Genomic DNA, 15,543 nt, shown 5'->3' with positions numbered 1-15,543 from the left:
CCCACTAACTTTCAGGGAACATCTAAAATCTGATTAGTAAAGAGGAAAAAAGTCACCACTCATCCAGACAGGCAAATCAAAAAAGTCCTTTTCTGCGCCACTTCATAGTCTACAGCTAGAAATGTTAGAATGCATTTTTAATGCTAGAAATTAGAGATATATTAACCTGTGCATTTTTCAATGGCATAAAAAAAGTGAATTTATCCTTTAAGATCTTTATAATAATGTTCCTGTCTGCTGATTAACTTCATAGTTCAACGTAACGTTTGGAGCCAGCAGGCTTGGAATATAAAGCACTTTTTAGTACCTGATCTCTTATTTTTCTCTTGTGCCAGGTTAATATTCTACATAGCTCCAACTCCAACTTCATGGACCATGTAAATCATATGATAGTACAACCACAATTTTTCCAATCCGTCCACCACCCAGAGGGAAGCATAAGTGCTGTTCACAACTCAGGTACGTGACAACTTTATGGAGGCTGCTCATAATGATTCTGGTATGTTGGCATTTCCCTTGTGATTCAGCCTGGTCAACAGATAAAGCCCCACTGTCCATAGTTACAGCTCATGAAACCTCACAGAGATCATTGCACAGGTATGAGAGAAGGTAACAGTGAATTCTCTTCTTTTTGAGGAGGAGGTACTTTGTAGTTAAAAACTGGTATCCTTTTTTAGTCTTCATTAAAGATCTCGTACTCTGACCCATCAAGAAAATGTCTTGTTTCTAGTATTGAGTGGTATGAAGGATAATATTTATGCTCATATTATCTATGTCTGTATTTCTATGGTATAATAATTTCTGCCCACCCCTTTCTAAGCACAAAAAAGAAATATTTGTATTCTTTTTTTAAATATATAATTGCTGCAGTGCTTCTGTTAGCTGCTGTCCAGGACTCAGTCTGGAGCTTTCTGGAGAGAAGATGGGTCCACCTAGCCATTTGCAGGGGGCATTAGTATATACTCAACAGAGAATTTAAGTTGAATTTTTAGACTATATGAGTTAAAATATATACTCAAATCTGAAGCCTTTTCAATTATGTTAAACCCAGGGCAAAGATATCTGTTTAAATGCTGGATTCTGAAATCCTTTCAGCTGAATAATACATATGTAAAGGTATAGCTGATGTCAAAGTGTACGTAGTTGTACTACACGTAGAAAATTACTGTATTTGTCTGTACACTTACACAGACATTGTACTAAAACGAAACTGAATTTTTACAAAATGAACTATTGCAAACTAGTTCTTTTTTCTTTAATATTGTTCAGATTTCAGAGTTCCATTCTTACAGGCAGGGCAAGGTGATAAAATGGGGTAGAGAACGACTGTAGCTCCTGGAACTGCAGTACCTAGGTAGCAAAGGTACATAGAAATTGGAAGCCCTTCTCCACTAACCTAATTATGGAGCTGATAATATGAGAGTAGTTCGCAGAGATTTCTTCCTGAGACCAAATGGAGACAGAGGCTTCTTAGGGCTCAACAGAACAGCGAGGAAAAATGTCTTGAATCCTCAAGTGTCTCCCAGGAAGGTTGTAATGCAGGCAAATAGAGTGGCAATGTGTTGTTTTATTTCCTGGAAGATCGATACTTAAATCATACTACAAGTATTTGAAACCTTTGAAAATATAAGCTTTGAGATATACTTTTTCTCACAAGAGAGGTTAACGCCTCAGTTGTAATCATGAGGGGACAACATGCAGGAAAGGTAACTGAACCTTGTTGAAATAAACACTTGTTCTCAAACTAATTGATTCTGCACTGATTGGCTACTTGTCTTCTGTAATAAAGTGGTTGAAAGAAGAAATGGTAGGCATACTCACTTTTTAGTCATGATTGATAATACTCATTATAAGATATTTGTAACCCCATTCGTGTATGCTCTGCCTTCGTAGGTGGGCACTTGTCAACACTTTCTGTAGTCACGGGCTCATGGCAGATGGCGGTGATGATTCTCAGTCCAAAGGAAGAGGTGTTCTGAGAGAAAAAATAGACAATGTATTTAGTGTTTTGTAGGCAATTTGTTCCACAAATATAAGCCCATTCCCTTTTTCATCTTTTGTTCCAGTTGTTCCAAGCGTGGCTACTATCGTTATCATAATCTGTGTGAGCATACTCATTTTTGTCATAACCTTGGGGGTCTACCGAATTCGGACAGCTCATCAGCACAGCTCTGCAGACAGCGAAGGAAGTAAAGAAAATGAAATGGATTGGGATGATTCTGCTCTGACTATTACTGTCAACCCCATGGAGGTACATAACTGAGGCATAGTATATATCATGATACTATCACGAGTTACTGTCTGGGTTGGTAGCTTTCTCAACAGTGAGTCTGAAGCCTCTTTCAGAGTACACTTATTTAGGCTTGGCAGAACAGTTGTAAGTAAGTACACTCGGGACCTCATCTCAGTTTTCAGCACTTCGCACCGTGATAATATATAGTTGAACAGTTAATATTTGTTGTCATACATAATTACTAGACAGGATGGCGAAGGATTCTTGCGTACAACACCACTTCATCTCCATCCATATATGCACCCTAGGTACTCAAGATGATATAGTTACTTCGGTTTTAACTTTTTAACATAAGCACTAAACATTCAAAAGAGGGGAAATGATCAGCAGTTTAAAGGAACCGACATTGAAGGGCTACATTTTGGCAGCTTGACTAATAAATATATTGCTTATGAACATTCCATTCTTGTTACAGTAGTTTCTGAATATTTGCTACTGAATGGTATCATATTTGATGCCTAACAGTCACATAATGATGGAAAGCAGATTTCCCCAGCATGTTAGCATTTCTGAATATGGAATAAATGCTCGCGTTCTCACAGCCACTGGCTAGCAAGAAGGCACTTTTCTTCTACTGTCTCTCTTTCATTTCTTTAAATGTACTGTAGAAATATGAAAAGCCTCACCAGACAGAAGAGGAGAGTGAGGAAGAAGACATAGAAGATGAAGAGGAAGACACAACCAGTGCTGAATCAGATGAAAGTGAAGAAGAGGAGGAGGAGGAGGAAGAGGAAGTGATTGTCCAAAAGGGAGACAAACAGAATGCTACCAGGCAAGAGCAGTTGGAGTGGGATGATTCAACACTCCCGTACTAACAGCCCTCCAGCAACATTGCTCTTTTGTAACAACCAATACAATGTTTTTTCAGAGTCTATGAATTTACTGACAGGATTTGAACTTCTGCTTGCCTATAACTGTTTTGCCTAAAATGATCTTGTTGTAGTAATTGATAATGATAGAAATGACCCTTTCCTTACAAAGCCCAGAGAAAACATGGTACAAACATACCGGCATCACCAGTAGTAAAGTAATCTAGACCTTGATCTGTTAGCAAGCCTAGTTCTCTATTTCCTGTTTCTATAGAACAGTCCTGTCACTCAATCCATAGAGGTTTTTGCCTTTGCTGTTTTTTTCATACGAGAGAGATTTCAGCTTGTTACGAAGAATTACTTGTGTGGGTCCATATAACAGTTGTCATTTGACTTCACACTCTTACAGGTGTAAAATATAATCCACCTTCAAATTGGGGCAAAGTTTTAGTGCTACAGGTGACAGAGACTGAATTCCATTTGTCATCTTGTCCTGCCTTCTTGAATGTTAACTGTCTGTCTTCTACAAGGGAATATCTAGGACTTGACACGGGATGCATGTGTAAAGTGTTCGGTATATTTTCAGGCATACTGTCAGAACCCTCAAGACAGGGATTTTATCCAACCTGCCCAAAGAAACTTAAGAGAGTTTAAAAAAACAGCAACAAGGAGCTGCTGGAGGTTACAAAAAAAACCCAAATCATTCTGTGTCCACAGGTTGAGTAATATGATCTTATGCAAACTGTAAATTCTAATAGAATTGATTTACTGAAAACCTGTAGAGCTGCTCATTAGTTATGGATTGAGCAATTTCCAGCAAATCGATGCTTTGAACCGTCTGTCTTGTAAAATCATTAGCTTGCCGCAGTATCTTACAGAGGTAGTGGAAAATAAGTGACCCTATTATTCCATAGCTATGTCTGGTTGGGATTTAAACAATGATTTTACATGAGGAAAATGTTCCCTTTTGGTTTAGTGAATGCCAGCTGGAATTCCTGTCTGACTGTATTCTATAAAACATTATGCTCCTTATCTTCTGTACCCTTACGCACCTATGAGTGGCACAACTGTCAGCTCTCTTGTGCTCGTAATTCTCCTTTATTTCTTCTTCCTGAAGCCATTAATGTTGAGAGAAAAGGTTTTATAAAGTAGAACAAGAGCAAATAAAACCTACCTGGAACCAAAAGAAGTGAAAACAGAAACTAAACTGTTAAGATGCTGAGAGAGTATTTTAGTTTGTTATGGTAACACAGCATATTTTTCTTAAACACTGTTTAAAAGGGAGGGGGGCGGGGGGAGATAAGTGAAAAAAAAAAAAAATGCAAAGCTACGTACAATGTGTTGATAAGTCTGTGTGGTGTGGTTTTTGTCCCTTTCCTTAATTATCTTTGCATCTTCAAATGCTCTGCATACCAAATGATGCAACACTTGCTAGGATAACTAACTAACTGCTCTACTGTGTAAAAAACAAAATGGCATGGAAGTGAATGCTGCCCAGTGGCTTGTCTGGTTTTTTTTTTTGATAAGTACTTCCTTTTCTTTACAATTTCATCATCAATTTTTGCTTTTGTAATTTGCTGTTTAAAATGAGCTGCTTCCTATTCTTCCGTCTCCCAGAGAAGCAAACAGTCTTGCCCCAACAGAACCTTCCTGAGCACCCATGCATGAATGGTAGTAGATATTGCAAAGGGTAACTTAAGCAACCTCAAGGGCATCCACCTGCCTCAAGACTAAGGTAGCAGCAGCTCCTGAACAACTTATTGTGGGTTTGGGGGTTCTTTTAATTCCAGTTTCTGCATCTGATAGTTGCAGAGAAAGATTGACAGCAACATAACTAGAAAGTAAATGAAAAAGAACGCTAATTTAATTTTAAAAGTAGAAATCTTCATGCTCTTTTTTGTTGATTTTTAAGACTGGCAATATAGATGTTTTCTTACATGGGCAGTCCTGGTTTATTATTTTTCTGGTCTCTCACATGTATTAAACTTACAAGAATATTTGCAGAATCAAGCCCACAGAAATACAATTCATCTCCAGTAATAAAGATTGTAAAGCTGGCCAAAATCTAAAATTTCTGAATTATGTTGAACAGAAATTTTATGTTAGATCATTTCCTAGCATCCTGGTATCCTAAATCATTTCCTAGCATTAATTTTTGTTAGTAACATGAAGCAGGCTCTTCATGATGCTTGTTATCAGCACATATCAGCAAAGCTTTCCGTTCAGAAAAAAAAAAAAAAAAATTGCAATTAAAAGTATATGTTGGAAAGTCTATTTCAGGTTTAAAACTGGACTTAAATTATATTTAAAGTTTCTGTTATTCCTGATTATTATTGTTATCACACCAAACATTAGGACAACTTGAAAACAGCAATTTACAACCTTACTGACAGCCTTCAATTTATTTATATGTTCATGTCTTCATCAGTGTGTTTCTCCATCTAATAGATTTTTATCTTTTTGTTACTAGAAGCAAATCTTTTTGGATCATGCTGGTACATTACACAAGAAGCAAACAAACTAACTATTTTCTCTACTGTAAATAAACCTACATTTTTAAACCTAAGGAAATAATACAGGCATGTGTGTTATCACTAAGATTTGGTTTGCAACGAGATATTCAGCAAACTAAATGTATTACTGCACTTATTTCGCATTACTCATTGGAGTGCATTATGCAGCATTTTTCATTCAAATAAACAGAAAAATTCTTTTCACAAAATGGTAGTGAGAATGAGATACTTCTTCACAAAATGAACCTTAGAATTAGCATATTTGTATAGAAGTTGACAGCAATGGCTTCATGAGCAAAAGCCTACTAGTAGAATAACATAGAAAAATCACTTTTTCTGAAATAATTTTAATGATATTTCCTCCCCTCCATTAATTATTTTCTAATGTAAACTACTTGCTTAAAACCAAACCAGAACACATACATATATATACATACATACACCTTTTTTTTTTTAACCTAATCAAAAGCCCAAAACCCTCTCATTTCCTCTCTGAAAAAAGTGTTTATGCTGCCAACTCTGAAATGGCAACCGCAGTGTCTGGCTCTTTAAGATGTAATGTTTATCCTTGGTGCAGTTGCAAGGTCGAGCTATGAAGACACAAATAAAGGTGCTTTTTTATAGCAGCAATAAAAAGAGCATCCAAAAATACATCTCTGAAGAGGAAGCCATAATACCTGACATCAAGAATCTGTGATGCCAGAGGTCTAAAATGACATCACATCAACAAATGCCTTTAAATTTTTGAAGTTTTAATCTAAGGCTGGGAAAAGCTGCAAAACCTACAAATGCTAATTCAGGATGTCAATACACTGTTACCTGAACTAATGTAATTGCCTAAGTTGTTGCTTTTTGCGATCAAGACATTTCTTTTGCACTTCTACCTCCTCCACAGGTATTTTATCTTTGCAAGTAAACCTTAAAATGCATGGTTTGTCCCTGGCCAAGGGCTGGTGGGAAGGTGCAACCGATTTCCCCTGCTGGTGTGTTGCGGTGCTGGGCTTGCTATGAGCACGTGCACCATCCTTACTTCAATCGGGAAGGAAATAGGACTCAGAAAGGTTTATAAAGTTCCCCTAGTGGGGATGAAATCCACTGTCTCCATTGCAGAAGCTGTCCCTGCCTGACCCTACAATGAAAAAAATGCCATGGGACATAAGTAGCCCCAGGTAAGGGCTTAAGCAGAGGGTTGTTCAGTAGCCCTTACTTTACTTTGGCAATGACTTTTGAGCCCTGCACCGAATTTGTGTCTCATCTGCCTGACCTGCAAGCTGAGAGGCAGCTCTAACGCTTTTACCTGGTGGGGATCCCAGCAGGTTGGGATAGGACACTTCTTCTTCTGGAATTTTTGGTGCCAGCACTTGCACCACCCCATTCATCTCCAGCACCATCCGTGGCTCAGCAGAAGACGAGAATGAAAGACTTTACTGAGGTGACAGCGGGTAAAAGTCTGGTGGGATGACCCCATGGAGATGCTCCCGGTATCCTGGAATATACATTGTAATACCAAAATTAAGGATGTTTGCAAAAGCGTATGGATACCTAGAAAGGGGGAGGAAATTAAACCATTTAACATTAAACACCTCCAGGGCTTCAAAAAGGTCTCCTGTTCCCTGAACTCACACGTGCTGACTACATTAAATATCCTGATACCAGTATAGCCCCACCAGTTTTTGTACACTTTGTGAAAATGACAGTAAAATCTCATAGCAACATCCAATTTCCATATAAAATATTTCTAGAAATCTATCAGAAGGAAAAGGAGCCAAGTTCTAAAAATCTTGGTGTCTGACATCATGACTAGCATCCTAATCTCTTGGGGGGTAAATTTGCTTTGCCTCTGTGCGCTGCAGCTGTTGCCTGAATGTATACTGTATACTGTTTCTGCACTACTCTTAAAAAGCGCCAATAGGTTAACAGCAAGAGAACAGCTCATTTGGCAGAAAAATGAAGGTGTCATCACTTGTAGAAAGGCATTTTAAATATACTTAAATATTTGTTTCTTGATGAAATCCTGGGCTTGAAAAAAATCAATTTCATTAAATAACATTTTGGACAAATACTGACAGTTGCCAGACTCAGCTATAATAGTGATATGAGCAGAATTTTGAAAAAGCATACACAAACAGTTACATTATCTTGCAAATATGTATTAGTTTGTATACATACAAATTTTAAGTAACATTATATGTACGTGTGTATATATACATAAAATATATATGTATATTATCATCTCTTGTTTTATCCAGCAGTTTCTGTGAAGCTGCATGGATTCAGGCAGCACATCTAGAGTTGCTCTGAGACTATCTGGAAATGCTGAAATCAAAGTGTATAGCATCTGTGCCCTTAAAAGGGACCAATTCATGTCTTTTTAAGCTCTTGGTCAGATGCTACTTACCTTGCTGGCTAGCTCAAAATCACAGACAAACGGCCAGTGAGCTCTGATTCTGCCCTGATAAAATTACTCAACAAAAAAAGTGAAAATATTTGTGGATACCTAGAAGGGCAGTAGCCTCATCTTGACGTGTCACTTAATTTTGACTGCAAGACTTCGGATTAATTCACCTCTGGATGATCCCTGTAGCTGCTTGCCTTTACTTAATATCTGTTTAAGGCAGTTCTCGTACATCAATCAGGCAAATCTAAGGAGGAGAGAGAAATTAAAAAAAAAAAAAAAAAAAGACAGTTGAAGACAGTGAGAGTAAAAGCACCTTTGAAATTACTAAAAATATTTCTGTTAGTTGTACATGATGCTGTGCTACATAAATATGATCTTCCTTATGTTTAAACCAGTATCACCAACCATATAATAGCATTATGTTTCTGCCACCTCGATCTAAGCTGAGAAAGGTTTGTTCATGCCCATCCTCATCACCCACAGAGTCTGCAAACCTCATAGTGTGAAAGTGCCACTCCAAAAAGCCATGAGACCAGCAGCCACCCTTGTCCCTCAGAGATCTAGGTGGTGCCAAAAAAACTAACACTCCTGTGCTTATGATATCCAAACCATGCAACACTTTGCAATATAATATAAATACTTTTTACAGCACCCAGAAGCAAATAATGATTCTGTACAATCTTTGTACATTTAGGTCAAATGCTTTAAAGAAAAAGAAAAGCATAATAAGCAGTGTGGGGGGTGTTGTAAGCTGAAATATATGAGGTCCCTTAATGCTGCATGTCTCAGATTTACAGTGAAGGCGATGACACTCAGATGAACCAACAAAAGAAAGTGTATCCAGTGATCAGACTGTTTGCTTTAGCACTCGAGTCCTTTGTTGGTTTTTGGTTTTGTTTTTTTTCTAGTTCATCTCTTCTGGAATCCAGATTATTTTTTTATCACAGTGGAGAATACAGACAGGTCAGAAGGATGACCACTAAATCTACAGCAGAGTAAAACACATTCTCTGTTAACACCCAGTCTCAAGAAATATTTCTGCTAAACCTATCTGGAAAATCACTCCAGCGATATCTCAGAAAATAATTATATTTCATTATCTTTGTATGAGTAACAAGGCACAAGCCTGGTATGGGGTTTTTGCATCGTATTTTTTTTTCCTTACAGAAGACATGATCAAAAAACAAAAATTCACAATGCTTGAACAGAGCAAAAGTGAAAGAGGAGCAGGGTATTTCTTTTCATAAACCTCTAACAGTTTTAAAATACCGAACAATTCTAACCCACACTATTGAAGCTAAACACAAGAAAATGAATCCAGGAGGTTTTGTACGTTCATAACTTCATTCCTGGTGATGAAAAGGCAGATACCGGATCAGGTGCCCCCTTTCCCTGGAGGCATTTTGCTGCCTTTTGAGTAGGTATCAACAGTGATTTGCTAGTTACAGTTTCCATTCCTCTGCTTGTAAATAAGAATAACGATACTGACATCCTTCGAAAAGTACTGTGAGCCCTGTAGATGAAAATGACTGTCAAAGAGCTTGGTGCTGTTACAATTCAATAATTCTGTTGCAGCTCTACTTACAGCCCCCCACTGCGGAGCACCCTATACACATGCAAAATGAATGACATAACGGTTACAGTCAAGAACTTTGGGCTCTTGTTTCATTAGTTATTGCCTATGAAGAAACACAATAGTTTGAAACATTACAGACATTTAAAAAAAGAGCTCAGAAAAAGCCTTCATTCCTATTTTCAACTCTAACTCATGTGGAAATTGTGCATTCATCAGCTGGAGAAGCTACAGGGCCATGTAGTGTCAGTATTTATACCTGTGCTGAGAACAGAGAAGCAGAAGAAGTCTTTTTCCCAGCTAAGAAAACTGTACGGATAAAAGAGTGCAGCTTTCACTAGGCAAGGTGCATAAAGCCTGCCAAATGCGAAGAGAAACTGTCTCCAAATGGGGAACAAAGGTTTTATGATCGTATTCTATCCTCATACTTTACAAACCCAGAAAATTTCATGGGAGTAAAAGGCCTTTCTGCTGCCCTACCTATTCCTTTTGTATAAATCTGGATACAGTTCTGAGTTTTCAGAGACATTTAAGTTCCTAACTGGATATAAAGTTCTTCTTTCAGGTTCCTTTAGGTGTATGAACCCATAAAATAATTTTTGGCTGAAGTTTTCAGGATATCCTAAAGAAAACAAAACCAAACACACTGTTAAAATTAAAATGCCTTTTTTTCTTTATATTCCTGCCTCCCCTAAATATATGAACAAATTAAAAAGCCTTGATCAGATAATCTCGATGAAGTCTGTGACTACAATGGCATTTCAAACCAGTACTGAACTTGGAAACATTCTTGTCTACAATCTGCTTAGTAGACACACATATAGATGAGAAGGTGGATGGTTATTTTAACTGGGCTTGCTCTTTGGAATGTGGAATGGATCAGCCAGAGTCAGTTCTTTTAGAAAATTGAATTATTATCTAGGAAAGGGTGAACAGCAAGTTAGAAGAGATTAATGCATGAATAACAAGGAGAAAGAGTGAAGGTTTCTAGCAGATGTGAAAATATCGGGAATTTAATCTTCTAGAAACAAGAGACATTCAAAGTTTGAGTGTCAAACAGTAAGAAAATGGAACCGTGCTATTTTCATGACCAGAACTAGCAGCTATCAGTAAGCAGGAAAACGCATACAGGATGTTGAAGGATTCTGAGATGACCATGTGTATACACATGTGCTCATATGCGTGTGTGCATACATATATACACACACACACACATATATATATATATTTATATACAAAAAAAATACCTAATCATTCTATACAAAAAAAAATACCTAATCATTCCCAGCATGGAGGTGGTGGTTGTGCTGATGAACTAGAACCTTAACTTATTTAGCTTGGTTGCTGCTGTCTGTAGCTGCTCCGTTAGTTACAGTTACACAACCTCCAGCAGAGCTGGGAAGGGAGCAAGACCACGAGGAATGTTGCTACCCTGTGCCTATGTTAAGCAGGAAATGCTTTATCGCCAAGGCTGGGCCAGGGTCGTTTGGGCCAAAATGTTTTGTCTGTAGTGATTCAAATTTCATGGTGCACTTATCACACGTTTTCATTTGAGGTAAGGAACAGAACTTTTGCACAAAGACAACGGTGTTAATTAGTTTCAGAGATTTTTCACAAGCAACATACTCCATAGGTCGGATGAGGCACAGGGAACACCCAAGACAGACTGTACATCACGTTGCAAAGGCCTGTAAGTCAACTTTTTCTAATGTTCTGATTTCCTTAGTGACCACACAGTTAGGAATCTTGATTTTTGAAAATACAAAAAATTTTCAAGGATAATGATCATCCCTGAAAAATTCTAAGGGTGAAGGTTATTCCCTCCACTCTCAGAATCAACCATTGGCATGTTTATTGTTAGGTCCTCAACAAAGCAATCCATAAAATGTGAGGTGCATCTCAGAACTTGGTTTTTTTTAATGTTCTGTTGTAAATACTGTACCACCAGAATCTTAAGTAAATACTTGATTTTGATTAACAGCCGGTTCTGTTCAAAGGGGCATCATGACAGGGATGGAAAGATATACCAGAGTGGGTTACTGCTTTGCAGAGTAATGCACATTATGGTTAGGATTCCTAATAACTGCTTTCATTTAAGTTTCTGTACATTTAGAAGTTGCTGCTAGACTCATTAAATCCTAGAAATAAAGATTAGTAGACGGAAAGAAAAAGTAGTACAGGTAGAGTATTATGCTAACAGTGCAGAATTGTTCCCAAGAATGTATTTTCTAGTGTTAGGGGCAGGGGTGATTCAACCTACTTAAATGTTTCTAAGCCTGGGGCTGCTACTTCCTCCCCTGGGAGTTTATTCTAGACTCTATTAGATTTCACCATTAGAAAGCTTTTTCCGATAATGAATTTAAATAATCCTTTTTGTAAGTTTTATCTCATTAGTCCCAGTTATACCCTTTTGCATCACCCTAAATAATTCCTCTAACCATGATTTATATCCTTTGAATATTTTTAGATAGTTATCATGTTCATTGCCTTTGGTCATTTATTGGAGAAGCTGTGAATCCCACCTCCTCCCAATTCATTCCTTCAGTCTCACATTTCTTACCTTTTCATGAAATGTCATTAATACACTAACTAAACCCCCTGGTATTTCCTTTAATTAGTCATGGTCAGTTCACTGTTAAAGTGCTCTGTGTTGGTGTGTATCACTGTGTAGGCTGTCAAAGGTTAAATGATACATTTATATTGAAACATGATTTTTAAAAAATCTTTGCTGTAATCTATGGATAAGTTTTCATATAATATGAATTGGGCACTGTCTTTTATGTCAGTATGATTTAACAAAGCCAACCAATAAACCTTGGAGCCAAACAAACAATAATACAAAGTAGTTATTTGTTAAAATTTAGATTATCATCATTAATTTGAAAACAGACATTGTCATTCATGTGCCTATGTTTTTACGTGTCCCTACACCAAACAGTAACTACTGTCAATACATTCCTTTAAGACAGTATACGTTGTTTCTCCTCAAACCTCATGGGCGCACCTACTTTCTAAAACAAATACTCAAGATTTGCTAGCCATACATTAACTGCTGCAAAGAAATAGAATTGTGCCAACTATTTCTGAGTACTGCCATGCCTAACACTATATTGCAAATCTGTAATGTATTTACGGTCTCTAACTGGCATAATGACTGCATGGTTAGTTCTTAAGCGTGCCTGAAACAAACCTCTGTTCTCTAGCTCAGAAGCCTGAATACACAGGCAAACAGCAAGGGTGTACAAAGTCAGCTAGTGTCTTTTAATTGATGTATTTCCTTCTACCCCAACCTTCAGCACTTGAAAGCCAAAGCAGAACTGAAAGCCTTGTGCTCAAAAGCCCACTGCATCACTAAGACCCGAGTGAACTAATACTGTCTTCCTCAATTCCTGTGTCTAAAATGATTGATGTGAAGGAGGAGAGCAAGCACACTAGGTCCTCCAGTGCTGATTTAATGGTACTATACACTTCCTGTAGCATATCTCTGTCCCTAATAGGTGTCAGCTAGCATTGCACAAATAATATTGTAGGGAATAACAAATTGCCATCAGTAGGTTTAGGTCACATGATCAAACAAAGATGGCTGCCTTGGCATTGGCTAATACAATGGATGACAAAAGCTAGTGGAAATGCCTTTCCATTTTCTAAAAAATCTGTGTCGTTATAGCTTCCTGTTACTTCTCAGCCCACCTTTACAAAATCAGCCATTGCATAAAGAATAAGTTAGTAATTGCATGAAGAGTAACTTAAGTCTAATAGGCTAGGAGGGGAGATAATTAAGCCTTGCAAGATGAGCTTGCAACACAAAGTGAGAGAGAAAAAAAGAAGAGGAATTCCTGAGCAAGGAACTATAAAACATGACTTCTGTTGTGATGAGCAGCAGATCGGGAATCAGACGTTCACCCTGAATATTGTTGGAGTTTGGTGGACAGGTTTGTTTCTAGTTCTAATTCACCATCTAGTTAATGAAATATTTTATATGCTATTGAGAGTGTAGGATTTTGAAGAGCTGAGAAATAATCTCATCATGTTGAAGGTAAAAGCTCTGAGCTCTAATTGGCTGGGACAATTCTATTTCGTATTTCATCATAGCCTGACAGTCAAAGTGATACTTCATCTGCCTGCAAAATGTAGAACTTTTCACACATAGTTCATAATTTCCCAGATTTGCTTCCATATTGGTGCATTAGTTCCCACTGAGGAGCAGTAACTGCAGTTGGTAGCATGTACTTTGTAGCTTGAGGGTTGTTTCCTAGCAGTCCAATATCTGTGTAGTGGCTACTTCTATTGATAATAGAAAATATACCAGATAGAATTCAAATAAACATATCTTGTAGGTTGTGACCCTTTAAGCGTGTCTCAAAACAACAGACTCTTCAGTCTAGGAGAGATACTCATTATATAAAATATCTTCAGGTATATGTGAAACAATCATAAACCACATCTTGAAATGTCCTGCTGAAGATGCTAAATGCATTTATGAAAGTGTAAATCTATACAATTTATGCAGAATGATGAATTAAATTACTATATGCAATTAAAATGGTGAATATGAAATGAAAATGATTTTTGAACACAGATACAAATCTGCTGTGATGTTTTGGTTTTTTTTTTCTAAAAATCCAAAGCTTTCCTTTATGAAAACGTGCAGCAAATTTTGACACAGAGTAAAGTACATGAAATCTAACTTCACATATCTTGGGGATAAGTTGTACAAAACCCCTTCCATGGCACAGTGGTATTCATGAAAGCCATGTCAATTTGCACAGTCATTTATGAATTCAAGACCATTAATATCCATATGTTTTCCACATGACTGATTAGATGTATAATGGAAATAGATCTGTTATTTTAAAACTTGGCCTGAACATGTATAAAACCAGGTTCATTTTTGTGATCACTATGGCACTTTCTGTGAAGTGGCCAATAAATATAATTTTAGAATTTCACATAAAAGGCAATGTTCCGTAATCTTTATTTCACCAATTACTGGGATGTTCTCATTTCCTGAACAATAACCCTTAAACACTAACACCTCTGGTGGCAAAGGTTAAACCTGGTCTATATCCGTCAGCTCTTTTGCTAATTCCTAGGGAGGAACATGCCATGAGTCAAAAGACTCTGTACAGTTTTAAAACATCTACATAACTTTTCATCCTTCTGCTGAGAATACAGAAAGGGAAGCAAGGGAAAGGGAACCTTTTGAAGAGTTGTTGGTATCTACATTTAATAGCCGTATATTTTCACATTTCATTTTGGTCTGATAAAAGATTGAAGAGAAAGATGATTATACCCTATATTACACACATAAACTGTGAAATAGTACAAAGGGAAAAACATAATTTTGATTTATCTGCCTATGAATTACATTTGCACATGTGATATATGTGATCTCATCACATATAGGAATACACCTGACTTTTTGCCTTCTGCTCCCCTCCTTGCTAGCTCCTCAGACTCAATCTAGTTCTTTAACGAGCTGTTACACTGATTGCATAAGGTATGATTTACAAGTCACAATACAATAAAACCTCAACATATACATTTCATTAGCCACACTTAGTTACATACTCAACATCGGCTGTCTAAGAGGTAAGTCAGCCGTTTCAGATTTTCAAAAGGATCCAACTACCACTTCAGAAATCTCAGTGAAAGGCAAAGTCCTAATCTGAACTCCTAAATCACTGTTTCCAATCCTTACAGGGTTGCGCTGAACAGAGCAAGGGCTAAAAGCAACACAGACTTGGCACTCCTGCCTTCAGTGGTGCAGCATCCTATGGCTGGTTGGACTTTTGGAAAATCTCACAGGGAAGATGTTGCCTATATCCTACCCACAAGGGACAGTGAGCCTAATCCTGTTTTGTCATGGGTACACAGTAGCATTACACTTTTACAGATCTCAAGCAGAAGTCCCTGTTTCCTGCATGTCACATCCAGACAGTGGAGCCAATTGCTAC

The 15,543-nt window shown here is 37.4% G+C and overlaps 1 protein-coding gene across 1 annotated transcript in view; it reads left to right on the top strand.

The window, feature by feature from the left end:
- The window catches only part of CLSTN2 (calsyntenin 2), a 396,925-nt gene extending 382,383 nt beyond the window's left edge, over positions 1–14,542 (top strand). The window contains exons 15-17 of the mRNA XM_042796569.1: positions 336–459; positions 2,067–2,251; positions 2,902–14,542. Coding sequence (XP_042652503.1) covers positions 336–459; positions 2,067–2,251; positions 2,902–3,108 — 516 coding nt within the window. The 3' untranslated portion in view covers positions 3,109–14,542. The remainder of the gene's footprint in view (positions 1–335; positions 460–2,066; positions 2,252–2,901) is intronic.
- The last annotated feature ends 1,001 nt before the right edge of the window (positions 14,543–15,543 follow it).

This window comes from Tyto alba, unplaced genomic scaffold (assembly GCF_018691265.1).
Source record: "Tyto alba isolate M040663 unplaced genomic scaffold, T.alba_DEE_v4.0 Super-Scaffold_10, whole genome shotgun sequence".
Taxonomy (NCBI): Eukaryota; Metazoa; Chordata; class Aves; order Strigiformes; family Tytonidae; genus Tyto; species Tyto alba.
Note: the sequence above shows the minus strand (reverse complement) of the source record. Positions and strands in the feature narration are given on the sequence as shown.